The sequence below is a fragment of the Penicillium concentricum genome (assembly GCF_028827145.1).
Source record: "Penicillium concentricum strain IBT 3081 chromosome Unknown utg000001l_segment0_segment0, whole genome shotgun sequence".
Classification (NCBI taxonomy): Eukaryota; Fungi; Ascomycota; class Eurotiomycetes; order Eurotiales; family Aspergillaceae; genus Penicillium; species Penicillium concentricum.
The window spans coordinates 1776288-1803634 of NW_026622754.1; the positions used below are offsets into that span (position 1 = coordinate 1776288).

General features: G+C 49.5%; 9 protein-coding genes across 9 annotated transcripts; 5 read left to right on the top strand and 4 right to left on the bottom strand.

Annotated features, from left to right (window-relative positions):
* Positions 1-420: 420 nt before the first annotated feature.
* Positions 421-2601, bottom strand: nop9 (RNA-binding RNA processing protein NOP9; the record flags this gene model as incomplete). Its single annotated transcript, XM_056718402.1, has 1 exon — positions 421-2601. The coding sequence occupies one exon, from the start codon at positions 2599-2601 to the stop codon at positions 421-423; it is 2181 nt and encodes a 726-aa protein (XP_056582537.1).
* Positions 2602-2813: 212 nt separating this feature from the next.
* N7517_000673 (RCC1 domain-containing protein) lies at positions 2814-4529 on the bottom strand (the record flags this gene model as incomplete). The annotated part of the gene is made up of 1 exon (XM_056718403.1): positions 2814-4529. One exon carries the CDS (start codon positions 4527-4529, stop codon positions 2814-2816), a length of 1716 nt encoding a protein of 571 aa, XP_056582538.1.
* Positions 4530-4806: 277 nt separating this feature from the next.
* N7517_000674 (Golgi transport complex subunit COG3) lies at positions 4807-7331 on the top strand (the record flags this gene model as incomplete). Its single annotated transcript, XM_056718404.1, has 4 exons — positions 4807-5030; positions 5084-5423; positions 5476-6495; positions 6552-7331. 4 exons carry the CDS (start codon positions 4807-4809, stop codon positions 7329-7331), a joined length of 2364 nt encoding a protein of 787 aa, XP_056582539.1.
* Positions 7332-7707: 376 nt separating this feature from the next.
* bck1 (uncharacterized protein) lies at positions 7708-12601 on the bottom strand (the record flags this gene model as incomplete). The annotated part of the gene is made up of 2 exons (XM_056718405.1): positions 7708-7828; positions 7884-12601. The coding sequence occupies 2 exons, from the start codon at positions 12599-12601 to the stop codon at positions 7708-7710; spliced, it is 4839 nt and encodes a 1612-aa protein (XP_056582540.1).
* Positions 12602-15298: 2697 nt separating this feature from the next.
* Positions 15299-17172, bottom strand: N7517_000676 (alpha-keto acid decarboxylase family protein; the record flags this gene model as incomplete). The annotated part of the gene is made up of 4 exons (XM_056718406.1): positions 15299-15385; positions 15438-15645; positions 15695-16922; positions 16980-17172. 4 exons carry the CDS (start codon positions 17170-17172, stop codon positions 15299-15301), a joined length of 1716 nt encoding a protein of 571 aa, XP_056582541.1.
* Positions 17173-17742: 570 nt separating this feature from the next.
* Positions 17743-18771, top strand: N7517_000677 (THUMP domain-containing protein; the record flags this gene model as incomplete). The annotated part of the gene is made up of 5 exons (XM_056718407.1): positions 17743-17793; positions 17869-18019; positions 18098-18312; positions 18453-18593; positions 18646-18771. The coding sequence occupies 5 exons, from the start codon at positions 17743-17745 to the stop codon at positions 18769-18771; spliced, it is 684 nt and encodes a 227-aa protein (XP_056582542.1).
* Positions 18772-20511: 1740 nt separating this feature from the next.
* Positions 20512-21622, top strand: N7517_000678 (phosphotransferase family protein; the record flags this gene model as incomplete). The annotated part of the gene is made up of 2 exons (XM_056718408.1): positions 20512-21428; positions 21490-21622. 2 exons carry the CDS (start codon positions 20512-20514, stop codon positions 21620-21622), a joined length of 1050 nt encoding a protein of 349 aa, XP_056582543.1.
* A 544-nt stretch (positions 21623-22166) lies between these two features.
* N7517_000679 (uncharacterized protein) lies at positions 22167-23039 on the top strand (the record flags this gene model as incomplete). The annotated part of the gene is made up of 1 exon (XM_056718409.1): positions 22167-23039. One exon carries the CDS (start codon positions 22167-22169, stop codon positions 23037-23039), a length of 873 nt encoding a protein of 290 aa, XP_056582544.1.
* A 549-nt stretch (positions 23040-23588) lies between these two features.
* Positions 23589-26926, top strand: N7517_000680 (uncharacterized protein; the record flags this gene model as incomplete). The annotated part of the gene is made up of 5 exons (XM_056718410.1): positions 23589-23675; positions 23729-24068; positions 24118-26478; positions 26534-26818; positions 26901-26926. The coding sequence occupies 5 exons, from the start codon at positions 23589-23591 to the stop codon at positions 26924-26926; spliced, it is 3099 nt and encodes a 1032-aa protein (XP_056582545.1).
* Between the last annotated feature and the right edge of the window lie 421 nt (positions 26927-27347).

Consider the following 27347-nt stretch of genomic DNA (forward strand, 5'->3'; position numbering starts at 1 on the left):
AAGACACAATTGAAGAAAAAAAAAGTTTATCGGCGACCTCGGAGATGGCGACAATCCCGCACAGCCTGACATCATCCGTTTCCAGAGCTGGGGTATGCGATGCCATCTATATTCAGCTATACTCATGTTTAAGTCACATTCCGAAGTTTCAAATGTTGTATACTCTCAGTCTAGATTCCTTGCATATATCATATGCACAATTAAGATTAGGGTTGATCTGCAGGAACCCGAGTACCCTCATGAAATTGTTGCCGAACTATACACAGTAAACATTTGGAATACGATGCCGATTCATGAGAGCTATATGGAAATAGATATAAAGCAAAAAAAAAGCACGGCAATGAAACAATTGAATACATCGACGCCTTTTTGTATGAGTACATGTGCATTTCGTCCAATATGTAATTCTATCTGTGTCCATCATTGTCTGCTAGACACCGCAGTCTGGTTCGCACCAGTAGCACCAGCATCGGCTGCTTCCTTGGCTGCTGCATAACGGGCCCGCGCCTGGTCAAGTTTAGACACGGGACGTGCAGCGCCTTCATTGCTCTCAGTTCGCTCCTCAAGACCCTTGGCCTTGTGAGCCCAATCGCGTCGGCGGCGCTTGAAGAGATCCATTGACCAGTTTCGCCAGACGGCACGACCCACAAAGGAATCACGGAGCTCCTGTTCATGCTGCTCGAGTTCTTGCGCCATGCGCTCCTTGACAAAGAAGATATCCTTGGTTGCGGTCCAGAGCGCATCCACTACGTGTGATCCGCTGCTGCTCAAGGCAAGAGGTGTGAGATGACCCTGGAAACGGGTGGTGAGTTGTCGTCGAATTTGAGGTGTGGAGGTTGTGGAAGTCAGGGCCTGTTGGAGAACGCGGGAAGAGGTGGGTTCTTGGGCAAGTTGTACGATGATTTCGGGTGATTGGGCGAGGAGACTCGTGTAGACAAGTTGGCTCATCGGGCCAGGAACGGTCAACATAGCCTGTACCAGCAGAGAAGCATGCAGTTTCTCGGCCTTCTCGGCCGCAGATACCGGGGGTGGGCCCCGTGGCTTGCGCTCCTTTCCGTCGTTGTCCCCGTCCATATCATGGTCTTCAGTTTGCGGGGCTGTGTTCTCGGAGGGGTTGAACTTCAGCATTTGCTGCAGTCTAATAACAGGATCTTGGCTATAAGCACCCTCAAGTGCTTCGGCAAGAGGCTTTGTGTCGACGCCACGGACCACACATCGCTCGATCAACATCTTGGGAACAATGAGTCTTGACCGTTCAATCAGGCCGGGAACTTCAGGGATAATGTTGGTCATGGCGATCTTTAAGTCATCCTTGCCAAGTCTTTCCAGCATCCGAAGAACCACATATCCAGCAGTGCTGTTGCGAGCGAGCGAACCAATTCGGTCACCCAAGTTGTTCTTGTAAAGGTTTTTGAATGATTTACCAGGAAGGTATCGCACCATCGTCTCCAACAGACGGGAACCGACTGGGTCGTAGAGAAGACCACGAATGAAGATCGCGCTTTCGGATTCTTCCTCAAACGACTCGTCGGGAACCAGTCTCCGGATGGTCGACTTGGGATCTTTGGCGCTAGACTTTCCAAAGTGCGAAAGCTCCAAGAACAATAGTACCTGAAGCACGGGGTTTCCAACTGGATGCGTGGCCAGGGCTCGGAGATAGACATCGTCGAGACCAGCAACCATATCGGTCATGATCTTCTTGAGTGCCGGCTCAAATGTCGCTGGAACAGTGTGTTTCTCGGCTTTAGATTTGTCCACCTTCTCCTCGCCCTGAATAGCCTTGATCTCAATTCTTTCCTTCTTGCGACTTGCGACAAAGGACTCATTTGACGTGACATCCACAGGCTCGCCTGCAAGAACCAGCAGTAGCACTCGGATCGTATGCGACGCAAATCTCTCTGTCAACAGGTATCCCCAGTTTTCCTTCAATTCTTCAATAACAGCCATGAACATTTCTGCGAGGGTCAGCTCCGGCTCTTCCTCTCCTTCGTCTTCGTCTGACTTTTTGGTTTGAGGTTTCGTCTTTTGCATCACGGCAGGCGCAGCGTGAATGAAAAGGGTCTCACAACAGTGACTTGCGAACCGATGCTGCACTAGGTGGAGGAAGTGGCCGATGAACTTGCTGAATATCCGGCGCAGTTGTTGAGCGTTTGACATTGAGATCAATTTCTCCATGAGTCTCGAACAGCCCTGACTGCAAGCAATCTTCAACTCCTTGCCACTGGCTTCCGAGTACACACTGTCGACAAACAAGCTGCGCTCTTCGGCGTCCTGGAACTCGTTCAGCTCCAGCATTTCGTTGGCGCGCTGGAAGTATTCCGACTCCTCCTCGTCTAGAAGACCGTAGAAAGGCATATCGCCATCCAGGTCAGGTTGCTCGCCTTCCTGCTGTACCTGCTGTTCACCCTGGTCAAGGGGAATGTAGTCCTCATTTTCAGGAAGTTGGATGTCGTCGTTGGCCTCGTTGGTCTCGTCGTCGGCAGAGGGCTTCATTCGCTTTGCAACGGGGTCTTCGGGTGTTTCCTCGAACTTTCTCTTGGAATCATCTTTCTGGGCTTTCTTCTCGGCCCTGCGGCCTCTTTTTTGCTGTTCACGAGGCATTGTGGCGGTGTGTCGTGAGGGAAGATGGGCTCGAAGCGCTGGAAATTTTTTGGATAAGCGGTGGTCCAAGCGTCTCCGCGGTGATAAGAGTTTGGTCTGTTTGCAATCGCGGCCATTCTATAAGACCAAAACAACAGGCTGATTATCGAGTAGAGCGAATTATAATTGGATTTCATATGGCATAACTAATATACAGGTTTCCTTTTTGTCGTTTACACTGCAGAATAAATGGCAGAGACATGGCGCCCACATTCAACACGCTGTTCCATGCTCACATTGCGCTTCTCGACCTTGCCCTTGTGACGAGGCATGATCTGTAATCGTGCCTCGCCCTGAGTTTTCTTGTTTTCGGGAGGGGCATTGATATAGGTAGGCTTGGACTGGTTGCTCCGCTTTCCTGTTCCCAGCTGGAAATGCTCGTTGCCTCCCCAGAAGAGAACATCATAGCCCCAGTCTTTAGATTGGTCCAAAGAGTCCTTGGTAGTCTTGCTGACATTGGTCTTGTTGTCCAAGATAGCAGAGACATGTGTGGTGCCGACAGACATGGCCCGAATGCGAATGGGGGTCATTTGTTTTGTCTTCTCGTCATACTCGCTCACACCACTTAAAGCTTTCACCTTGGCGGGTGAATCTTGCAGGTGAACCCATCTGCCATTGCCGAGAGTACCCCAAATTCCCCTACCACATGACCATGTGTCTGTAGTTATTTTTCCAAGATCATGAACCTTGGCAGCCTCTTCTTCATACCCCAGAATGCGCTTGACATCAACGGAGAAGAAGGTGTTTGCGCCACCAGCAGCAATACTAGTAACCTTAGGCAGATAGAGGTTTCTGCTATAGAGTTTTTGAACCTTCATAAGGAAAGGAGCATCCTTGAAAGGCCTCTCGGGTTCAAAATCAACACCCAATTGACCAAATGAGTTGTCTCCAAAGCCAAACATACGGCCATCTTTGCTTAGCGCCAGCGAGTGGTAGTCACCACAGGCAATCTGAACAATCTTGGAGCCTGTGAGAGCTGTAACTTCGTGGCAGGCATCTGCTGGCCCCTTGGGTCTGGTGGACCAGGTAAGTCCCTCCACGCCGAGTTGACCAAGCGAAGGGTAATTTTCGGTGGATGACGCCGCAGAGAAGACTCGGCCAGAGCTTGTGAGAAGCAGCGCATGTTCCAGTCCTCCGCTGATTGTAGTGACCTTTTCACCCAGCTTCAAAGATGGGTTCAGTACACGGTAGCTCAGGTTAGACTGGTTGGGCCAGAATGGAACCCAGGAGCTTTCTGTTAACTTTGGGCCGGTGGTTTGCGCGTTCTTGGATGTGGGCAGTGAGTATACAGTCCCATCCGAGGATAGCGCAATGATTCGACTCTCGGAGAGAGCGAGCGAGATGAGATTCTTGCCAATTAGAGTCGCCGTGGGTTTGAAGTCCGACTCTGAGAACGCCTTGCCCCATTGCACCAGATCTCCGCTCTCGGTGATTGCTGCACCGCACTTCTCCTCGATCTTGAGATCTCTCAGCACCTGGCCATCAAAGTATTTGAAACGCCGAGGGGTCTTGATGTCGGTATCTTTGGACCCTGGATCCACCACACGATAAACGTTCGACCCCCATGTGTAGACGCCGGGACTTTTCAGGCTTCGTTTTTCTTGAATGAACTCAGCTTGGAGATCGTTGGCATCAACGGGCTCTCTCTTCGTAACCTCCGGGCGACTCATCCAAGCTTCCTTTCCACCATCAGCCATGTATGAGTATCCCAAAAAGACTGCGGTTCCTGTCACAGCAAACCCGAGAGAGTTACGGATCCAGTGCGATGACGGGCCTGGCTTTTGTGATTGACTGCTAGCAAATCGGGACCATGGCGCATTTAGTGACCGAGTCGCCGAGTTTCTGAGTGGACGAAAGGCGAGGACGGAGTACGTCGCAGGCCGTCGCATTTGGGATTTCAACATTGTAGATGATGGCTGGATTACCAGCTAGAGCATATCAAACCTGTAAAGGTGAAATTATATCCGGGGAAGCTCTCAATGTCGCGTCTGTGATTTGCTGCAGCAATCCAGGCGGGAGTTCTCGGCAGAACGCATCTCGGAGTTGACCACATCGCAGTTCGACTTTAATATCAAACTCGGCCTGAATTTCACTCTGGATAAAGTCGACAGAGAGATATGAGCTGCGGGCTGACTCCCATCACACTCCCTGGGCCTTGACCGCACCATGCCTTCCACAAAGCAGCAGCGTGCCCGCCGCCAAACCGCTCCCTCTGGCCCGCCGCGCATACCCACCGCCAAAGAAACTCAATCAAGCCTCCAAGCATTGGACGAGAAATCGCCAAGCACCTTTGAGTGGAAAACACCAGGATGGAGTAACGAACTCGAATTTTCGCAATGGCTTAATGGTGTCAAGGGTGACCTGATTGAGGAGAGCTATGACGAGTACCAGTACGATCGACATTGGACGATTATCGGAGGTGTACTGATTTATTTTCCTGTAGGAACTGCCTAGATGAACTTGAACAATCGAAAGAGCACATCGACGAAATCTTAACGAACACCCTGACCCTTCTGGATGACCTATCCAGCTTGTCCGAATCATTCAAATCGGTCGAGACACAAACATTGAACTTCGAGAAACAATGCCAAGGGCTTTTGTCTGCCCAGGAACGGGATATAAAGCTTGCGAACGGTATCCAGAACAACCTCCACTATTACGATTTCTTAGACCCCGCATCGCGACGGCTCAATGCCCCCGGCGCAGGGAATACAGTTCGGGACAAGGAATTCTCGGATATGTTGAGGCATCTGGACGTGTGCTTGGATTACATGGAAACACATGTGAGTACGCAAGTAGTAGGTATCCATGCGCATATCGCTGATCTCTACGCAGCCGGAACAAAAAGAGGCAGAGGTCTATCGCTCGAGATACCGGCTACTGCTAACGCGTGCCTTGACGCTTATCCGCGGCAACTTTGTATCTTCACTTAAGGATATTTACCAGAATGTGTCCAAAAAAATTTCGGATCAGCAGTTGAATGACACAGCCTTGTCGGCTCTCCTGTACGCCAAATTCAGGGTCGGGGCACCTGAGCTGAAGCAGATTGGAGTCGAGATCCAAAAGAGAGCTGTGCCACCGGTCAACCCAGATCAAAATAACGAAGCTGAATATCAAAGTTTGATGAACGAGCTGCATAGCAATTACTCGGCCACCCGGGCAAAGCTGCTTCTTCCGCTCGCTCGCAAAAAGCTCGGCGAAATCACACAGACGCCTAGTTCGTCCAAGGACCTGGTTGCCTTTGCTCGAGCTAGCATCGGTTATATCCGCGGTCTGTGTCTAGACGAATATGATCTATGGGGAGAATGGTTCCACGGACAAGGAGGTTTGTATGACTTCCTTGAGACGCTATGCGAACCACTTTATGATCACCTTCGTCCACGAATCATCCACGAATCCGATATCGTCAGGCTATGTCAGCTGTGCAATCTACTACAGACTCGTTATTTCACGGACTTAGAAGAAGAACCGGAACAAGTCGAGACAAACCATCTTGACTTTTCTGTTTTGATTCAGCCCGCTTTGCAAGACGTCCAGGCTCGACTTGTCTTCCGTGCCCTGGCTGTTCTGCGCGACGAAATCGAACGATACAAACCTCGCCCAGAGGACACCGATTATCCCATGCGCAACCGACAGGTATCTCTGACTGTGTCAGATACTCAAATCTCGGGCAAGAAGGACACATCCGCGGATACATTAATCGACATGACAGCCAAACAAGCCGAAGACGCAGGTGAATCTCCACAAGAGCCAGACGGTAAATGGGACTTTGAGACTCAGACCGCGCTAAAGGGCTGGTATCCAACCCTGCGAAAAGCAATCTGGCTCCTGAGTCGGATATACCGCCTAGTGAATGTAAGATATCTCCCCGCAACAACCCTAACCACCCGCACCCATACTGACCACCCCAGTCCACCGTCTTCGACGATCTAGCCCACCAAATCGTGCACCAAACAACCCTCTCTCTCCAATACGCCAGCACCCTTATTTCCGCCAAAGCCACACCAGCCGACAGCCAACTCTTCCTAATGAGCCACCTCCTAATCCTAAAGCAACAAATCGTCGCCTTCGACATCGAATACGTCTCCGCCGACATCTCCTTCGACTTCTCCGCCGTGACAAGTACATTCTGGGAGCTGCGCGAGCGCGGCGGCCTCTTCAACCCGCGCAACCTAATGCGACTCGTTGGCCACGGCCTCATCCCACGCGTCGTGGAAAACATGCTCGACGCGAAAGTCGAACTCGATGGTCGTCTTCGAACAGTCATCAACGACTTCATCAATGCCTTTGCCGCTCGCATGACCGCCTCGCTACCGTCTCAATTCATTGATTCCCGCAATCTCGCCCGCGGCGAACTTATCCTTCCTTCCTGCCGCACTATTGAGAAGGAGGTACCGGGTCTGCGTAAGGTATTGAATGAGTATATCGACGACACGCGTATGAAAGAGACGCTTGTTGGCGCGGTCCAGGACCGCACTATTCAGATTTATGAGGATTTCTTTGAGAAGTATACTTCTGCCGAGAAGGCCAAGGGAAATTTTGTTAGTAAGAAAGGGAAGGGTCGGGACGATGCTGTCTGGGATGTTAATACCTTTGCCGAATGGTGCGAGGGTGTGTTTCGTGTCGGTGTCGCTGGATTGCAGGCTGATATTCCCGAGGACGACGACGATCTCTTAAGCACCAGGTCCTAGGACTTGGATTCGTTCTTATGATCTTTTTTTTAATATCCGCTTCTTAAGCATAGATACCATGTTGAATTGAGCACCTTTGTACATGTATAAGCCGAAGAATTGTATATATCCTTGCTAACTACGACAGCAATTCATGCTGGTGTTGTAGTATATCATAATCAGACTGTAAAGGGGGAATAATCCAGTTCCCCCGGTAGATGCTATTATCCACAAACGTGCAAGAATGTATGTACAGCTGATCAGAAAACTAGCAGAATCCAGACGACAAATCTCGCTTCAAGCATGTCAAAACAAAAGGGTATGTACAGTTGATAGGAGAAAGCGCAAAGTCGTTAAGTTACTCCGAACCCAGTCAAACAAGCAAAACCAAAGGAACTTAAAGAACATGACGAATTTTGGCGTACAACTCCGTATCTAGGAAGTTGTAATTCGCATCGGACTCGCAGAAGGGATGGCGGGTGAGCAGAGTGCCAGCAGTAGGGCGTTCAGCCGAGTCACTGGGAATATGTTAGTATAAGAAAATCCCAGAACTAAAATCATATCAAGACTTACATTGTGAAGCAGTCGTACATGAACGCAAGAGCCGCAGGACTAATGTTCATAGAAACATCATCCGGAATCGGTGGAGCCTGGCTCAGACTGCCGAGTTTGAATATAGCACCGATGGCCTCCTCCTTGCTCCAAGGTCGACGGCCAGCGAACATCTCCAGCACCACACAGCCAAGGGACCAGATATCGACCTTGGCACTGTAACCCTGGCCCTGGGACTGAATGACCTCCGGGGCCATCCAGAAGACGGAGCCCTGCATGGAATTGGACGAGTCGTTGCCGTAGATGTCGTCTGTTTTCTTGGAGATACCGAAGTCGGAGATCTTGCACGTGCCATCGAGATCCAGGAGGATGTTGTCTGCTTTCAGGTCACGGTGGAGGATTCCCTTGTCGTGCAGGTATGCCAGTCCGCCCAAGGTTTGCCGTGTCAGTGATCTCACAACACTTTCTTCGAATTTGCCGTGCTTGCGCAGACAACTGCCTACAGATCCACCCGAGATATACTCCAGGTAAATTGAGATGGAGAATTCGCCACGCTCGCATCCAAGATACTGTACGATGTTGGGATGTTCGAGGTGCTGCATCGTGTCAATCTCCTGATCTAGGGCGGCGACCATCTCCTTGATGCGGTCTTTGTCTGCGCCTGCAATTCGCGGGTTGATCTCGACTAGTTTGACTGCCAAAACTTCACCATTGTCTGCGTTCATGCCTAGGTATACGCGACCGTAAGTACCTTTGCCGATGAGCTGACCACGAATGATGCGGAAAGTGGGTTGTCGCTGAGGAACAGGCCCGGTATTGGACAGTTGGGTGCTGTTTTGCGGAATCGGATCGAGTTGGCTAAGCCGGGTGCCTGGCTTGGGCCTGATTTGCATAATTTTGGCGCCGAACATCTTGGTACTCTTTCGGCGCAGAAGATCACCCGACCTTTGGGGACCAGCATTGCTAATGCTGTTTGTCCGGTTCGCTCCCTGGGCCACCTGTCGAATGGATTTCATGCGAGATAGTCCGCCGCCACCGCCGCCACCACGAGCAAGTTTCTGTCGAGCGAAATTGACAGGTTCGGGTGGTCTCACCGGAGCTGTACCAGGCGCATGAGTTGCATGCGGAATAGGTGGCTGGGCTTCCTTTTTGTCTTTGAGGCTTGCGTCATGTTCGCCGATAGCCTTGGTATTGGGCGATGAGGGCTCATCCAAGTAGGGAGCGTCAAGATCAACGTCAGGGAAGAAGTCATCGAGGTGGTCGATAACGCCTTCGACGGCAGGTCTGCTTGCCCAGATATCTCGGGCAAATGACTCTCGCCGTGGTACAGGCCTCTCATCTTCAGGTGAGACTGGTCCCCAGGTACTAGAAGCCGGTTCCTTCCCATCAGATGCCTCTCCGCTGGAACTGGGACCGGCAGTGCTCGGAGATTTGAATCTGACAGACAATTTTGATCGTAATTGATCTTTTGTGTTCACAGTCAGTGACGGCCTCTCCGACTTCTTTTCGGCCTCAGCTTGCGCTTGTCTCTGTTCTTCCTGGGCCCTTGAAGGTCGGACTTGGAATAAGCCATCGTCCGAGTCATCATCTGAGTCATCATCCGAGTCTTGTTGTTGTTGAGGAGTTCGCTGGAAGGATACTTGATTCTCCTCAAAGTCAAACTCTGGACCAAACGACTTGCGCGATTGCAAGCCCGGTCTCGGCGGGTTTTCAGAAACAGGCTTTTCGGGCGACTGGCTGGCAAACGAGACAGGTGGTTTCTCGCGCTCTGTGGCCATCTTCGAAGGCGACCTCGAAGAGTCTGGAAGATAGTCAGCGGGAGATTGATCAATCCGCGCTGTATCATGCATATACTGACCGAGGGTTGTTCTACTTGAAAAGGTTCCAGTAGAGTCAAATGTTCCTGGTCGATCAGACTCGGAGCTTGCACTGTCTTGAGCGTTGGCTGGAGACTGAGATACAGCTGGTACCGAAGGCAATGGTGTGCCAACGGCACTTGTAATGCGGCCAACGCTGGCAATGGCAGCGCCCAAGGACGGCTGCATCCGAGGTTCACGAGATTCACGAGTGGTGGGTCTCCTGCTGAGAGAATTGACCTTGGTAAGAGTGTTGGACTCTATTGGCGCCGTTGGAGGTTTGCGAAGTGGTACAAGCGTATCTCCCTTCTTTTCATCGTAAGGCGAGATACGAGGACTATCAAAGTCAATGACTTCGTTTCTCCTGTACCCGGTTTCACTGTAGGCATTCTTATTCTGCTGAGAGTGTGGCGTTTTGGATTGCAAATATTGTTTTTGTTTACGTTCGACTTCACGGAGATGCTCCTCGTGGCGAGCGAGCAAATCGGATTTGTCAGACCCAAGAGCCTGGCTTGCGTCCTGTACAGCCTCTGCCGGGGATGCTTTCCCTGTCGGAGGCTTGAGAGTATTTTGCCGAGAGCCCAACAATGGAGATTCCGGCCTGGTGCGATGCGGTGATAGCCTCATAAGGGCATCCTCGTCCAGGGGCTTCCTGTGGACCTGGTGATGTGTTGCCGTGGGGGACATATTGGGCTTTTCTGCGAATGAAACTCCCAGGCCATCGACTTGAGGGGTATTAGATAGCATAGGAAGCATGGGAGTCCCTCGTACAAAGAGCTTGAGAGAACCGTATGCATCTGACTTGCTTCGACGCGACTGTGCGAGGTTTGCGTCACTTAGAGGGTCCTCATGCTCGTTCTGCCCGGGCTGAGTGAGGTAAATCTGAGCACTGGCCGGGTCGACCGCCAGGCTTTGACAGATCCCCATACGCAATGAATCAAAAGAGTCCAAATCGGTGATGTCAATCAGCCGGAAGTTCAAGCCATCTGCGGTGACAAATATCCATTTCTTCGCCTTTGTGGTCGCCGTGGATGGACGCTCACCGACCGACATGTCGCTGGAGTTGTAAGCAGGCTTTATGTAAGGGAGATAGGCTTCATTCGGGCGAGTCTCCGGGCTCGTGGTAGGCGACGAGTCTTCGTGCCCTTGATCAGAAGATGGCTGATTGGAAGCTGTAGCTTTTGTCTTCTTCTTCAGAATATTAGAGAAGAAGCCTTTATGTTCTTTCGAGTACGAAGACGAGGTTTGGTCACTCCACTGCCGACCAGAGGCATCTTGAGGCGAGGGACGAGCACCCTCTTGCCCTTGCCTGCGAGATTCAAGTTCTTGACCTTGTCTACGTGATTCATAGTACCGGGCTGTGGCGCCCCGACTGAAACCAGTGATTGAGTCGGTGCTATTGCCCCGAGAGTGATCATACTGTCTCAACGTCAGATCCCCAGTGGATGAAGAGAATGCTCCTGCATAAGCAGGCGACGCATGCTGCATGGCCGGGCTGCCACTCTTTGGGCTTTCTTCATGGGGCCGAAGAGATGATCCCTGGAAAGTGCCCGATTCACTGCCGATGGACGGACTCTGGCGTCGATGGTCGGTGTTCATTCCCGACAAGGCATTGCGGGTATACTCGGACCGCAAATGGTCAGAACGCAACCAGTTTTCTCGCGCCGGGGAGTCATTATATCTCGGCGAATCGTGTCCAGCAGAGACCGGCATGGTAACAGAACGTTGCCCAGTCGGTTTCTGGCCCTGATTGGAGGCGTGCAATGCACTCAGATGATCCGGACTCACATCATTGACACCAGGGATAGGGCCAGCAGAACGTGGCTCGGGGAAATTATTGGAAAAGTAAGCCGCACTGTTTTCAGGAAACGCAGTCGCCGGCGGCTGCGTCTGATTCAGTGGCGTAGAAACGGCATAGTCTTGCGAACCATCATGGATTTGACGAATGAGTTTGCGCATACGCTTTCCTTCATCTCGTTCCCGGCCAGGTTCCCATTTCTTGCCACTTCGGCCAACCTCCTTTGACAATTGAGGATAAACCACTTGATGCATTTTTCCAAGATTTCCTCGCCCACCGGACCCGTGGCCAAGCTCGAGGAAGTCAGCCCCTTCGAGCTCCAATGATTTGAATGTTTCCTGCCAATCGTTGGAAAATCCATTCTTCGCAAGCCAGAGGAGCACGCGATCCAGTGGCCATTGGATCGCAGCTTCGCTGTGAGATAGACCACCCAGAGAAGCACCGCTGATATTGTGACGATGACTCGAAGTTTTGACAAGCTCGGTATTTTGGGCTGTCGCCTGCTGCTGCGGACTGTCGTTGGACGTTAATTCATGAATGTTGCCATGAAGCGCGTATGGAGAAGAGACAGTGCGGCCCCCGGGTGTCTGCGGAAGGTTTGGGTCTGTTTTATACGGGATTGAAGTATTGATGTGATCGTGCATTTGGCTGAGACCCAACCGTTGTCTCTCGGCATTGGTGTGCGCATATGGATCATATGGAGCTCTTCCATGAGGGTCGAACAACCCTGGAATGCCGACGCCAATAGTATCGTTCCCGGGTATATAAGTTGCGGATGTCAGAGGCTGATGATCATGACGCGGAGGAACGATCGACAACTGAGCTGGTGGGCGACCGTATGTTAGATGCTGATTTGGTGCGGGGGCGAGAGGTGGCGGCGGTGGGAAGCCTGGGTTCAGCGCCGGTCTGGCCCAGTTTTGCTGCCACCCTGTCGGAGCATAGGTCGCCCCTGGAGGCGGGCCAGGAGGAGGAGGTGGCACCAACGTTTGTGCTTGTGGGTGTCGAGGCGGAGGCGGAGGCAGGTTCATGTGTTGTCCTTGAGAGGAAGGCGGGGGGCCCGGGACATACTGTTGACGTCCATCCATTGTGATGGCCGATGCACCGGATCTGCCTATTGTAGTTATATCCCACTGTCTCGACTGCGACGTTTAGGAGGCGTTTGGGAGGTGTGTTCGGGGTTGTTCAGGTACAATCATCAACGCATCATGTTCGACGTCCCAAGCACCAATATAAACGGTCGGATTTCAGAGCTGGATACTCGATCTCGCTGATCGCTTCAGAAGGGCAGAACTGAAACAAATTTAGGTCCTCGGTGCGTGGATTGACATGGTTCAATTCGGCGTCGCCGACGTTATCGCAGCGCTTAGGATTGCGGAACCGACTGAGATCGAGGGGCTGGTACACGGTTCAAAATCGACTAAAATAAAGAGAGAGTCTGAATTCAATACATGGTTAGTCAACTGCCAAGGAGCTTCCTAGGGATTTTTAGATGATGCGATTGGGTCGAAAGATTGGAAGATTGGAAGGTCGAAAGGCCTAAAGGTCGAGCGAATGAAAATCCGAGCAAGTGGAAGCGAGCGCAGAACACCGCAACTCCTTGCTTCCGCCGTATCTCAGAAACAAATAGAACTCACCAAGAATTCCCGAAGGGATAAATGATATCAAATCTTTATATTTGATGCCTTGCGAGAGATCGTCACGTGGGTCCGGTCACTGCTCCCTATCGGTCTTTTAGGGTTATAGTACGGAGAAGTTCTTAGTACCTAGGACATAGTAGACAATAATAAAGGAGAACAATATATACATATGTACTGTTTTTTACCAACTTCATGGGATACCCTGGAGACCCCATCCGAGGCCCTGCAATCTCCCAGCTCACTGTGGTCCGTGATCACCTGTCACCTCCGCACCAATAACAGTCCTGTGGCGTCCAATTTGGTTTCTGATCTGTTGTCTTAGGAACTCTGGACATAGTTTAGCGTATGCCTGTAGCCGGCGCGGGATGCTGGAGAGTAGTCCTCTACTAAAAGTCATAGAGCCCCAAGTTTATCACTTGAGAAACAGACTATAAAAAAGCGTAGATTATATCTCGCTAGAAACCCAACAGAATACATGTAAAAATTATTTCAGAAAGGTCATAAACACATTGAACACATCAAGTGTCCTCATCAAATGTTATAGATAGAAGTGTCGTTTTAGATATTTCAAGCTGTTTTTGCCGCATATTTTCTATATTTTGAGGCTAACTCTTCTTATCCTTCTAACTATAGCACTGATAAAGGGAAGAAATATCTTTCAAAAGATATGTCTAAGCAAATATCCGAGGGAATGACATTGAAAACTTCGGTCTTACCAAGTTCTTGTTTGTTGTACACAAAAAGCCAAGTTCAAGACTAGAAAACAATACCCTTGTTCTACTCCTTGTCCATCATACAATGTCTCCACATACGGAACATCAAGCACAAGAATCACCGTAGCAGCAATGCTGTCGTACTTCTGGCTGTAGCCGTAGAAAACGTAGCAACCAATAGAGAGTGCAAATCCAAGATAAAGAAGCAGGCCCAGATCCTATAGATGTTAGGGTCTACTTCATCTGACGTTCTTTTTCATAGTACGTACCAGGCATATGTCACAAACACAGCCCTCTTTCTCCGGACCAATGCAACAGCCCCGAACTTGCGCACACCATCTGCATTTGCACTGACCACATCGGGAGTTCCTGGATCTCCTTCTCGGCCCGACCCAGGTTTCCAGCCGACGCGCCACGCAACCTAGAAAGGTGTAAGATTCACCAATGATTTTTACCGCTGGAATATGTCGATCCAGTTATCTGCAGTGATTGGTACACGGACCCATCGACCAAGTCCGGCTTGTCTCCAGGGTTTAGTTAGGCAGCTTGAGAAAGGCCGGTTTGCCGGCAGTCTCAGCAGGGTGGTTGTTACTTTTTGACTATTGGGTTTTCTTGCCTTTCTAGAGTTTCATCTTATATCAAGTGTCGTCTAATATCTCAATTGCAATACTGGAAGTAGTAGGAATATGTAAATATGATGTCCAAGGGTAGGAGAGTCAGATAAACAGGTTATTTTGGGAGCTCCACCCGAAATCAGTAGGACGCTATACAAGAGGGAACATTCATAAAGACTTCCTTGTAGGCTTTAGATTGAGTTTATGGACTAGAAAGGATAAATGGACATAATTCCTTGATATTTCAAGGTTACTGTGTACCTATACACCTGGGTAATTTCGTACTTCATCTTATCAGATGAGGATTACCAACCTTGGAAATCCCCCGGGGCCGTGTATGGGCCGTTCTCGGGCCCTTCCAAGGTTCCAAGGTTTCTTCGAAGATTTCTTGGCCCTCGGCAGATGCCGGGGGTTAATCTATTCATTCATGGAAGAGAATTCGTTTTCTCAAAGCTTTTTGCTGTCGGGCCGAACTCGGCAAACCCGGATATATATCGGTATCCTCATCTACTTGATAGCTTGATAGCTTGATAGCTTGATAGCTCTACGCCAGACCTTGCTAAATGGTGATGGCAGACTATTAGATTTTTTTGTTGGATTACATGAGTGAAAATGGAGATGTTCATGCTGCTCGCTAACTAGCGTTATTAAATCCTGCCGGTATGTGGCCATCCTTTCGAAACAAACGCCGTGGAAACAGAAAACAGAAAACAAAACACCAAGGCCTAGATAAACCAGAGTTCAGATATTGCTAGCATGTTGCTTTCATGTGCATCATGACATTATGACAAGTGCCATAATATTTTCTCGCGCTTCGCTTATTTGCTGTTGCGTTCCGCAGCAGCCACGGCGGTAAGCTTTAAGGCCGCAGGGGCGTCATCGCGAGGCATGTACAGCTCGACCAGCTAGATAGTGTGTTAGCAGACCGTTTGAAAGTTCCTTGTATTGTTAACTCACTCGAAGCTTGTCGGACACGTTGAATTCCTCGTCAGCGAACAGCTTGGTAAGTTCGTCACGGGTCTTGATACGGTAGCCTTGGTAGTTGTCCTTGGCTCCGAAGACCGTGGGAATGTTGGCAAACTGCCACGGCTGGATGTCGTTGTATTCTGCGTCCCATCCGTGAATGTATCGCTCGATAGTGTAGCCTTCGTTGCAGATGACGAACCTGGAGATGGTCAGTATATGATATGAGAGTGGTAGATGGGGATGCTTACACGATAGGGTTCAACTTGTTCTTCAGGATAGTGCTCAGTTCCTGCACAGTAAGCTGGATACTTCCGTCGCCGATGAAAAGGATGGTTCGGCGGTTTTTCTGCTCTTTAGCAGCGAGGGCAGCGCCCTGACAGGCTCCCATGGAATAACCAATGCTGCCCCAAAGAACCTGACTAATGGCAGTCACGTTCGCGGGGAAGCGAGTTTCCCAGATACCAAAGTTGGCAGTGCCAGTCTCTGTAAGGATGATGTCCTTTTCCCTGAGCCACTGTCCGACGACCGACCAGAGCCAGTTGTGGGTGATGGTTGGATCGGTAGAATTTTGCTCGCTTTCGGGCAGTCGGTTCGTGATAGGAGGGATAGGAGCAGCGTTCAAAGTATTCATCCGTTGAACAACCTTCCTTAGAACACCTTTCATGTTGATATCAGGATACTCCGAGTACCGCACTCTCACAAAAGTGCTGTGGAAGTCAATGGTGTTCAGCTGTCCAATGCGATAAGTGAAGCCGGTAGTATTGAAGTCAGACTTGATCGCTCCAACGCTCAGAATGAGATCGGAGGACTCGACGGCCTCACTGACTCCGGCGTTGGATCCGTTGCCGGCATAAACACCACCGAAGTTCTTGTGGCTCTCGTTCACGGCTCCCTTGCCCATTGGAGTCACAAAGGTTGGCAGGCCAGACTTCTCGACCAAGTCGCGCACTTCTTCCAGTGCACGGTGACGAATGGCACAAGCGTCAACCAAGATGACAGGGTTCTTTGCGGCATGGAGATACTTCAGGACAACATCGACCACATAGTCCTCCTTCTCGGGGTCATTCTGAGGCAGTGAAAGATCAATCGGGGTCTTCAGGCGATCACCGTTGACCTTGGCAGCGACGATATCAGTTGGCAGAGTAATATACACTGGACGACTGCGGATCCAGCATTCACGAATGGCACTGTCGATCAGAGTGGCTGCGTCATGGGGGTTGTTCAGGTTTGCGACGTAGCAGGAGATGCCCGCGCTCATTTTGGTGAAGACATTGAAGTCACCATTTCCGAGGGTGTGATGCAACAACATTCCATCCTTTTGAGACTGAGTGGTGGGCTGGCCAACGATATGGATGACGGGGACGAACTCGGAGTATGAGCCTGCGATGGCATTGAGGGCGGACAGTTCTCCAACACCGAAAGTAGTGACAAGAGCACCGATACCGTTCACACGAGCATAGCCATCAGCGGCATAGCCTAAGAAGAACTAGTGTTAGATCTAGATCATTCGTTTGTGATATAGTCTTGTCTTACCGGCATTGAGTTCGTTGCAGTTTCCAACCCAGTTGAGTCCACACTTGGGAAGGTAATCCAATGCTGCCAGATTGTAGTCACCGGGAAGGCCATGCAAAGAACGAATTCCAACCTCGTGAAGACGTCGGAATAAGTACTCGGCAACATCCATGGGATTATTTAGCTCCCTGGTGGCAATATCGGTAGAAGCCATGATGAATTGATGTGTTTGTGGGAGAGAGAATGATGAAAGAAGGGAAAAGTGAAGGTGGGATAGAGGGGTAAGAGGATAATATAGAAGTATGGAACTTTTGTTAACTGTTACAGGATTTGAAGGTGAGACCACTGTAACTACGTCATTGACTTAATGTCATGCCATTTCTATTTTTATATTAAGAGCCATCTAGAGCGAAGATAAGAGACATTTTATTATAGTACAACATGAAAATAATATATACCTGGATAACAAGATAGTGGTAATAAGCATATGTTATATTGAAGCCCAGGTCGATCACTGGTCCCGGCTAAACCCAAATCTCCCGGCCGATCACACAAAACTCCCCCCACCACCTCAGACCACCATCCCTGACATATCAGAAGCCTAAATGGGGAAACGAGCTATGCCTGATCCATCAAATCAGTGGAAGAAGAGAAAGGTTAGCTGATATGAAAACTAAATCTTGATTATCAGAGCATTAACTGGAATTAGGGTGGAAAATATGGTGGGAAGACAAATCGTGTCGCCATTGAATCTGGCGATGTAGGTGTCTTTGTGACATGCGATATGGGCAAAGAAGGAAAATGTCTGTCAGAGGCATTGGACATTTTTTCTCATGTAAGATGATTTTTCTTTCCCTCCCCGCCCCCCAACGAAGATTATTTCTACAGTTTTGCTAAATTTTCTATCTAGGCCATCGAGGGCACTGAAAAGCAAGAGGAAGAGGAACAAGATACTGATGATGAAGATATCGAGGCCCAGATCCGAAGGGAACTGGAGGGCCTACAGCCCAACAAAGACAAAAAACGTCGATTCCAGCCCATCCAGATGGACATGCCGTGTGGTACGTCTGCGATTATTCCCCAAAACTCCATTCGCTTATGTGCTCGGCCCTCGGCAAGTTGGTACTAATCCCTAATAGTGACATTCATGCGTCTCGATCCCTCAATAGACCCGGTGGAGCTTGTGCACCGTCTGTGTACCGAAGCACATGCTCACCCGGAGACTAAGAAGAGCCGATGGATTAAGCGTATGCATCCAGTTACGTCAATGCGAAAGACTATGAGTGTGGATCTAGCGGCCTTTGCGAAGGAGATTCTCAAGCCTCATTTCCATTCGGGAGGGCCACTGAAGACGGTGAGTTTTGAGCCCCCCCCGCCTCGCTCTTTGGGCCTCTGGGTAGCCGGAGATCCTACTGATCTAGGAAATGATCCGATCACGCATTTGGCTGTGAGGGGAAATGTACTTTGAGCATTGCTGATTTGTCACCTATTTAGTACGCCATTCGGCCTACTGTGCGAGGCAACTCGAAGCTCAATCGAGACATTATCATTAAGACCGTTGCCGATGCTGTCGGACCGGAGCATCCGGTGAATTTGACCAACTATGATCTAATGATCCTTGTCGATGTTGCCCAAGTGAGTATTAAAAAGCGAACACCCTCGTATTGGATTAACTGACTCGTCGCAGAATGTGATTGGAATGAGTGTAGTGCAAGGTGATTATGATAAGCTGAAGCGGTTCAACTTGGCTGAGATCTATGACCCTTCGCCGAAAGAAGAGCCAGCAGCCACGACCAGTGAGCCTAAGGCTTAGTATCGATAACACAGTACTTTCCACACCAAGTCATGCCAATGGAATTTATTGTACATACTATCACTCATGATGCACTTATATTCCTCTTCACCGCTGGTTTCTAGTACCTTTCTTCTTCTACCTTCACCTCTTCTATTATCGCGATCAATTCGAAGGTATCTCATGAGTGTAGAAAGTAAGATAGGAGTGAAGTAAATAAATAGGAAATAAAGTGAGAGATACGAGTCCAACGCACTCTCCAGTCATGGCAGCCCACAAATAGGCATCGCAACCGTGAAAAAAATGGTATGCTTGCGAATTTTCGCTTATAACCTACCCTTTCAGGTAAACTTTCTCGTCAGTGTGTATCCATAGCCAACATTGAATAACTCAGAGTCATTTTGACTTCGTGTGTAGCGAGAGTGAATTTGGAACAGAAGCTATACGATATCTTGGGTGGGGTTTGTATCAAATGCATGATTTATGCAAATATCCCCTAAACGATTATGTTTACCGAGAAGTCCTCCACTTGATATTGTCAAGATCTGCATGCGTATTGATTCATCGACCATGTCCACCGAGGGGGAAGCATTGAAGACTAGGTTACGGGTAATGAGACATCCAAAAAAGCTGGGAAGACCCCTGTTTATATTATTTTATATATATTTTTAGGGTTTCTTTAAGTATTGTTCCATCGAAAAAAGAAATATTCTAGAAACATTGAAGTGATATAATTGGCTTTAGCTAAGCCTGAGGCGGATACGTATTTGACATGACATCAGCTACATCGGCGCTAAAATATACTACTTAACGTTGCATCTCGGTCTTTGCTACTCCGCACACCGTACGTATCACATCCCCAGTTAAATAGTTATATCAGAGGGGTCCACGCACGACTTTCATGCAGTCACGAGCCGTCCCGGAATACTGAGTTAGGTAATTGACAACCTAGTAAGTCCAAAGAATTAACTCCGAGCTATAATCGGGGATAAGCGTCTATTTCAGAAGATAGACTTGCATTTAGTAAAATCTCCGATGGCTTGCAGCAAGCGATAAGCCTAGTATCCTCCAAGCGAAATAATATGAGCTCGGGAAGGAACCGAGAGAAGAATAGACGTTCTATAAATTTTGATCCGTGGACGGCAAGAAATTCGGCAAGGGAGCATTTTGATTGGTTAGGGGTCCAGTGCTCGGATGATCACCTTTCTTAGAGCGGGATCCTTACGCGAGACGGCTTCACTTTAATTTACTTGAATTTATTTGTCCCATATTTCTTATTAATTGACCAATCTGATAACAGGGTCCTTGCACCCTCGCTTGTGAAATCGTTTCTGAGATTCTTTCAATTGGACTCAATCTGCCAACCTCGGATACTAAACTTCTCTTACGTATCTCGCCTGAATAAACCTAGAAAAGTCATGGCTTTGTCACGGTTCTATTACGGATGGAGTTTGGATGGCGGTCTGGTGTGGCCCCGTTGATATTCGAGCTTTACGGAGTACTCCGTATGGATTCTTACGCGAATTCCCTCTTCTAGAAGCGGGACTTGCGCCACGTCTAGGAGTATGCTTTTCAATTCAATCTATACCCTCGGCATATATCTGTTTCCATTCAACTTGCAGGGTTTATGAATCGTGACAGCCTTATTCATACATGATCAACATCCCCCCGGCAATATCTTTTCCCAGGTTCATGAGCGTAAGAGTCTCGCTTATATAGCATCATCTGTTCGCCAATATTCTCCCCGCCAAATAGATCACGATGCAACAACTCGATTTGACAAAATGGTCTGCCATGTCATCACTCAAGGGAACAACCGGCCACAGTGAATCTTTTTATCGACAGTCTCATGCCGCCGAGGCAGACGAACACCATAGACTAGACTATGTCCTCTCGCTGCTGTATCCTTCCACAGTCCGTGTGCAACACTCACATCCAATTTTCGGTCACATTCACTCGCTGCGGCTTCTGATGCTGTCGAATGGAGCTCATTTGTTGCTAAAGGGATCTCCATCATCCAGGACCGCTCTCCTTCGACGTGAGCGGTCATTCCTCGAAACCGAAGCCCAATTTCTTGCTCTCCTAGGGCAGAGTGCAAACCCTTGTATCCCCCAGCTCTATCATTACGACCCTCATGGAAGTCTCTGGGGATCTGCCTACTTGATCCGACAGTATATGAAAGGGAAGAGTCTGTCAGAGATGGAAGGAGAGCTCACCCCGGAGCAACGAGACGGTATCGATCGCCACTTGGGCTTCTTGGTGAGCACCATCGGTCAACATGCAGCCCCTGGGTTCGGGTCTTTGCAGCAAGTGGCATTTGGCGCTGGAAGACCCTCCTGGCGAGAGGCCTTCTGCGCCCTGTTTGAAGGTGTTCTTCGCGACGCCGAGGATATGTTCATCCACCTTCCTTACTCAGAAATCCGACACGAGCTAGGTCGTCTGGCACCTGCTCTTGGAGATGTATCGCTGCCACGTCTTGTGGTCGTGGACTTTGGTCGACCCTCCCATGTTTTGGTGAATGAAGAGTCTGGACAGCTGTCTGGAATTGTGGACTTTAGCAGTGCCCTGTGGGGTGATGTATTGATGGCTGAGATCTTCGCGAATGCATCCCCGGCGGTCTTGCAGGGAGCAGGGATGGCGGCGTCCAGGACAAAGGAGGAAAATATCCGGTTGGTCTTGTATGTGGAATCCGTCTACTGCATCATTCAAGTGCGATGTGCTAACTCTTTCCCTCCACAGGTATGCGTGCTATCGGCTGGTGTCCCAAATCACTGTGCAATATTACCGAAACCGAGATGAGACGAGCGAATTTGATGCGCGGAGACGATTGATAACCACCATTGCGGAGATGACGAGGCTTGAACTGGAATAACAGGGCAAGATGATTTGAATGGTTATATGTCCAACGTGATACCTAGATGGTCACCATTAGACTGGTTCTGTTGCATAGCGATTTTTCTTCGAGGCCCTGCATGTGATTTGGAGTTTTGTTCTTTTATTTTTATATTCATATATAGCGTTCTAACAAGGGATTCCAGTCAAAATAGAATTCGATTGTATCAATATGTTATAGAAGTACAAGACTGGGGAGAATACCTATATACTTGATTTCCTCTGCCACTTTTTGGTTTTCCCTTTCCGTTTTAGTGCTTAGGCTTTGCCGCTTTTTGCTCATTGAGTATAACTAGTGATACTATTTAGTTAGGCAAAAATTAGGGTTTCATTAGGGCCCTGGTATTAGGTCCGGGTTCCCATAATTTCCGTAATCATGTACACATTATGAGGTAACCCAACCACACCACTACCTCCTAGGTAGGTACCTATATAGACATCCAGGGCTCTTTTTCACATTTTAAGTCATCTGCTTCATCCTGGTTACTCTACTCATAATAGGAAAGCAAGGACACCTCGAAACAATGGCTGGGTCCAAACGTGTCAGAAATGGAAGGGACGTGGAAGGCTTCCTGGACGACCTGCCTCCTTCCACGAACAGATATACCTACGAAGGGAAAGAACAATTTGATGAAATCGCAAGACTTGAATATCACCGCCTAGAACACTCGTTACGCCATCTCCAGTCTGAACCACCTGAAAACTCTCTTGGCACATCAGAATACTTTGTTATAATCATCGACCCGCTAGCGTTCCAGAGAGATTTTTCCCGCAAGCTAAACGTTGGCGTTCGTCAGTTCTATAACCCGACACTTCACACATTGATTTTGAGAATGACTTTGCCCGAGCATGCTGAGGTTGCCGGGGTATTTCATGATGCAGTAATGGAAGCTTTGCTGCCCATGGGGCTCAACAAAGCGGCAGTCTTTAGATACGAAGGGGCAAGCATCAATGTCGGCGGCGGAAACACGAAAGAGCCGGATTGGGGCTGGGGCCCCAGGCGGCGCCCTCGTGGTGTTGCAAACCGGCCCTCGATAGTCCTGGAGGCTGGCCTTTCAGAACCCGAAACGAAATTGCGCAATGACGCAAGAATGTGGGTGGATCCCACCAGGGGGAAAGCAAACATGGCCATCACCATCAAAGTCAACCGCCGGAAGCCCATCATCACAATCCAGACGTGGGAATGGGATTCCGATTCCCAGCACCCCCATGTCACACAATCCTGTGTGATAGAGAAGACTGGCGACAATATCACCGCCTCGCAGCACGCTCTAGCCATCCCATTCAATCTGCTCCTCCTCCGACCTCCTTCCAGTCCTCGAGAGACTGATATCCGATTACAAAAGCAGGACCTTGTAGAGATTGGAACTGGGGTCTGGGAGATGCAAGGGCTGTGATTCTTATTGAGTAAATATTTCTGATATTAGAATTATTCGTTATCTTTACCCTTACAGTGGGCGTAAAAATTGTCCCTTTGCTATAATGATTGTTGTAGGTCAAGCTATACTTGCGGGTGTGGTAGCAAGTCTCAAATTACCTATGATGTCGACAGGATTAACGGAAAGTTCAATGCGTATTCACAACATGCTATATATTGAATTGAACCACCTGTTTGGATGTTGGATCCATGCATTTCATCTTTATATCTTATATAAGTTACGTTTTTCTATATATTTGTAGAGTTTCTAAGTCCTATAGGACCAAATTATGGGAGTTGGGGTCTATGTTGTACACAAAAGTAGGCATTCTATTTAATGAGAAAATCAGTTCCCATAGTCCACTAGGCGGGTATCAAAAAAGACCTGAAGAGAAAGGCCCCGTTGCCTTGGCAAGTTGGAACTGATAGGGCGATAGGGCGGAGCGGGGCATATCCGTTGTTTAGCTGCATGGCGTCAATGGTCTTCTCTCTCACTTCTACTTTTCCATAACCTGTTACTCTATCGCAGATGGCTCAGTTTCTGCGAGGAAAGCAAGCTGGTATCCAAAAGGACCTGTCCGAGGGCTTGTCCCCGGACTTGTTCCTCTTGGACGATGTAAGTTCTTGGCATCCCAGGCTTCCTCTTTTTACTGACACCGCTGTTCTCAGTTTGCACGATGTGGCGTCAATTCGCAGATTAGCGCTATCGCATACGACCCCGTACAATCCCTCATCGCGGTCGGCACTAGTGATACCCAGTTCGGAAGCGGGCAGATCTATGTCTTTGGACAACGACGGGTTTCGGTGGTCTTTGAGTTCCCGCGAAAGGCCTCCGCACGGTTCCTTCGGTTTTGCGCCGACAAGCTGGTCAGCATCGACTCCAGGAATGAAATTTGCATATACTCCTTGGCGACTGGACGCATGGTGGTTTCCTATGCGCCACCGGGCCAGGTGACTGCCATGTTAACAGACCCGTGCCTGGATTATGCGTTTATCGGCTTGCAGAATGGTCCGTAGATCGCGAGGAAGAAAAGGACTGAACACTGACCCGTGAATAGGTGAAATTATTGCGTACGACCTCGATCGAGAGTCCTTGACGCCATTCAGAGTTCCGAACTTGTGGTTGGAACGAAACCCCCGCGCACGTTTCTTCCCCGTCATATCTCTAGAGTTCTCTCCGCGAGATATTGGCAAGATCCTAGTGGGATATCCAGAGGGAGCGGTGACGTTTACATTCAAGCAGAATATTGCTCAAAAGTACTTTGTCTACGAGATCCCTCCTGGGGCACCGGGTGGAGACTCCCTACCAGCCCACGACGTGCGCAGACCCAAATTGACCAAAGCGATCTGGCACCCCAACGGAATCTTCGTTTTGACTGTCCATGAAGACTCCAGTTTAGTGCTCTGGGATACAAAGGATGGCCGTAAACTTCATGCCCGGACTGTCCAGACACCCAACGTCGACCAACCAGGTGGTGCTGGCAGACCAGGCTCACCTGGAGAGGCCCCTGGACCCAAAGAGCCGATCACAAAGGTTATTTGGTGCACCAAAGACAACCCGGATGAAACTGGTCTTTTGGTGGCTGGTGGTCGACCAGCAGGTGACCAGACCAAGGGTCTCGTTTTCCTGGACATGGGCCCAACCCCCAACTACCAGACGTCTTCCTGGCAAATCTTGTCTACTTACTTCGAGCGGCCACGGCGACAATTAAGCCTCTCAGTGCCACCGGGAGCTAATGTTGTCGACCTTTGCCTCATCCCCCGATCCTCGCCCTACTTCAATGGCGCCCATGATCCAATCGCACTTATCGCTATGCTATCCTCGGGTGAAATTATCACCCTGAGTTTCCCTAGCGGACACGCAATCACCCCCACTAACATGCTTCACCCATTCCTCACTTTTGTTCATCCCTTTGTAAACAAAGCTGTGCTTACTCCCGTTGATCGGTCGGTATGGCTTGGTCTGAAAGAGCGCCGGTTGCAGGGACCCAAATTTGCGATGGGCGGTGTAGAAGCGAAGAACCCTCTCAAGCGCTTTGAGAACCGCAATGTTATTTCGACTGCACACGCAGATGGAACAGTCCGCGTCTGGGACTCTGGGCACGATGATGAAATTGAGAACGGCGACGTGGTTCAAGTTGATCTTGCCCGTGCCATAGGCCGAGTCAGCAATATCGAAGTGACTGAAATGTCTCTCGCCAGCGGGTCAGGCGAGATGTCTATTGGACTCAAGTCCGGAGAGGTTGTTGTCTTCCGATGGGGCAACAACTCCTCATACGGGCGTGAGGAGTCTCCTGGTGCCAACCAAGGGCCAGGCAAGCTGACACCAATAACTAAGCGAACAGACCCTGGTCTCAAGACGGGAATGCTACCTCTGACTCTCTTGGATATGCAACAAGGTCCGGTGACGGCGTTGAAGCATGGGCTGGTTGGATTTGTAGCAGCCGGTTACCAAGGTGGTGCTTTGGTGATTATTGACCTGCGCGGGCCCGCCATCATACATACCGCACATTTGCCAGAACTCCTTAAGGTACAGAAGCGAGGTGGTTTCCTCAAGAACCGTGGCTCTGATGAAGTCCATCCAGAATGGGCCACCCAGATCGAATTTGGTGTTATGACTTTGGACGGCGAAGGTATCGTTCCCTCGGCTAACGAATCAGGCCAATGTACTAACCGTGTTCTAGACTACTCAAGCATTTGCTGCTTCGTCGGCACAAATAGGGGCAATGTGGCAACATTCAAGATCCTTCCTGGTGTCAATGGCACATACGAAGCCGCCTTTGTTGGATCATCGGCCGTTGAAGATAAAGTTATCAGTGTCATTCCCATTGATGCGGAATCTGGTGGTCTTGCTTTGGCTACACCAAGTGCAGTCGGAGGCTTGAGGACTGGTGCGAAAATTAATGGTGTCGTCATTGCCGTGACTGCCTCTGGCTGTCGAATCTTCAAGCCCCCAGCATCAAAGGGTGCCCACAAGTCATGGGACGACTATTTCTGCGACTCGGCAGCTGTCGTCAAGACTGAAGGGCGAGGTTACAGCCTGGTTGGCCTCTTCGGTGACGGCCACGCGCGAGCATTCTCGATCCCCGGTCTTCGAGATATTGGTCGCACCAAAATTAGCCATATTGCGGACATGCGACGCCTCTCGGAATCTTGCATCACCCCTACTGGAAATATCATGACATGGGTCGGCCCTTCAGAGATCGGAATGTTCAATGTCTGGGGAGGTGGAAACGGACTGTATGCGCCCCCCACCAATTCGCTGAATAGCGGTCCCAATGCTGACCCTGCCCACAGACACGCTTCAAATGACAAGCTTTACAACCCAGAAGCAGTGGTTCCCACGCGTCCTACCATCACGAACGTCCAATGGATTTCCGGTACACAATATATTTCGCCGGCTGACATGGACATTCTGAGTACGTCACCCCCTCCTTCTACTTAATTTTAACTAGAATCTAACATCAAATCTAGTCGGCGGCCCAGAACGACCACCATCAAAGCGGATGGTCGAACAAATGAAATTCGAAGAGCAAGAACGTCGAAAAGCCCTAAAAGAAGGACGAACCCCACCGATATCTGAACAGGGTAGCAGCCAGGAAGGCTACTGGTCTTACATGTCACGTCAAGTCCAAGAACGCACAGAGCGTCTTGGTATTGTCGGAGATAGCATGGACAGACTAGAGGAGAACAGCAGCGGCTTTGCTAACGACGTTAACAAATACGTACAGTCACAAAAGAAGAAAGCTGTCCTTGGCGGTAAGTCGATCTTCTTCAGGTTCACTCATATGTAGTGTTCCGCCCCCTTGCATAACTGTCGCTGACCGGTCTTTGATAACAGTGCTTGGCTCGAAGTTTGGCTTTTAGGCGATATCTCCTACCGAGTACGAGGGTTTTAAAATGGCTTAACCATACATGGGAGTTTTTGCTTTATTTTTCCGGCGTCAGGTTTTAGGTCATGTCTGGGATGCAGGTGACAGATCACTTTGCAATTTCACCCACCTCTTCTTGATTCCCTAGGTCGGATCTACCTTGATCGTGGAATTGTAGGTATTATAGGGCCTCGAAAGGATAATCTCCTTACACCTTGCCTAGGTAGAGTAGAACCTGTTTGACATGCATCGATGCCCCGGTAAACATCTGGGAGTCAGTTTGATGTGGCACAAAAACGGCTTCGCAGCTGTTTCTATTACATGTTTAGGCGAAAGAAGTTTGAACGGCCGACTGAAGGGCAGTGGGATTTAAAATGATACCAATTCTATTTCATAGACCTATAGTCAATAGGGTA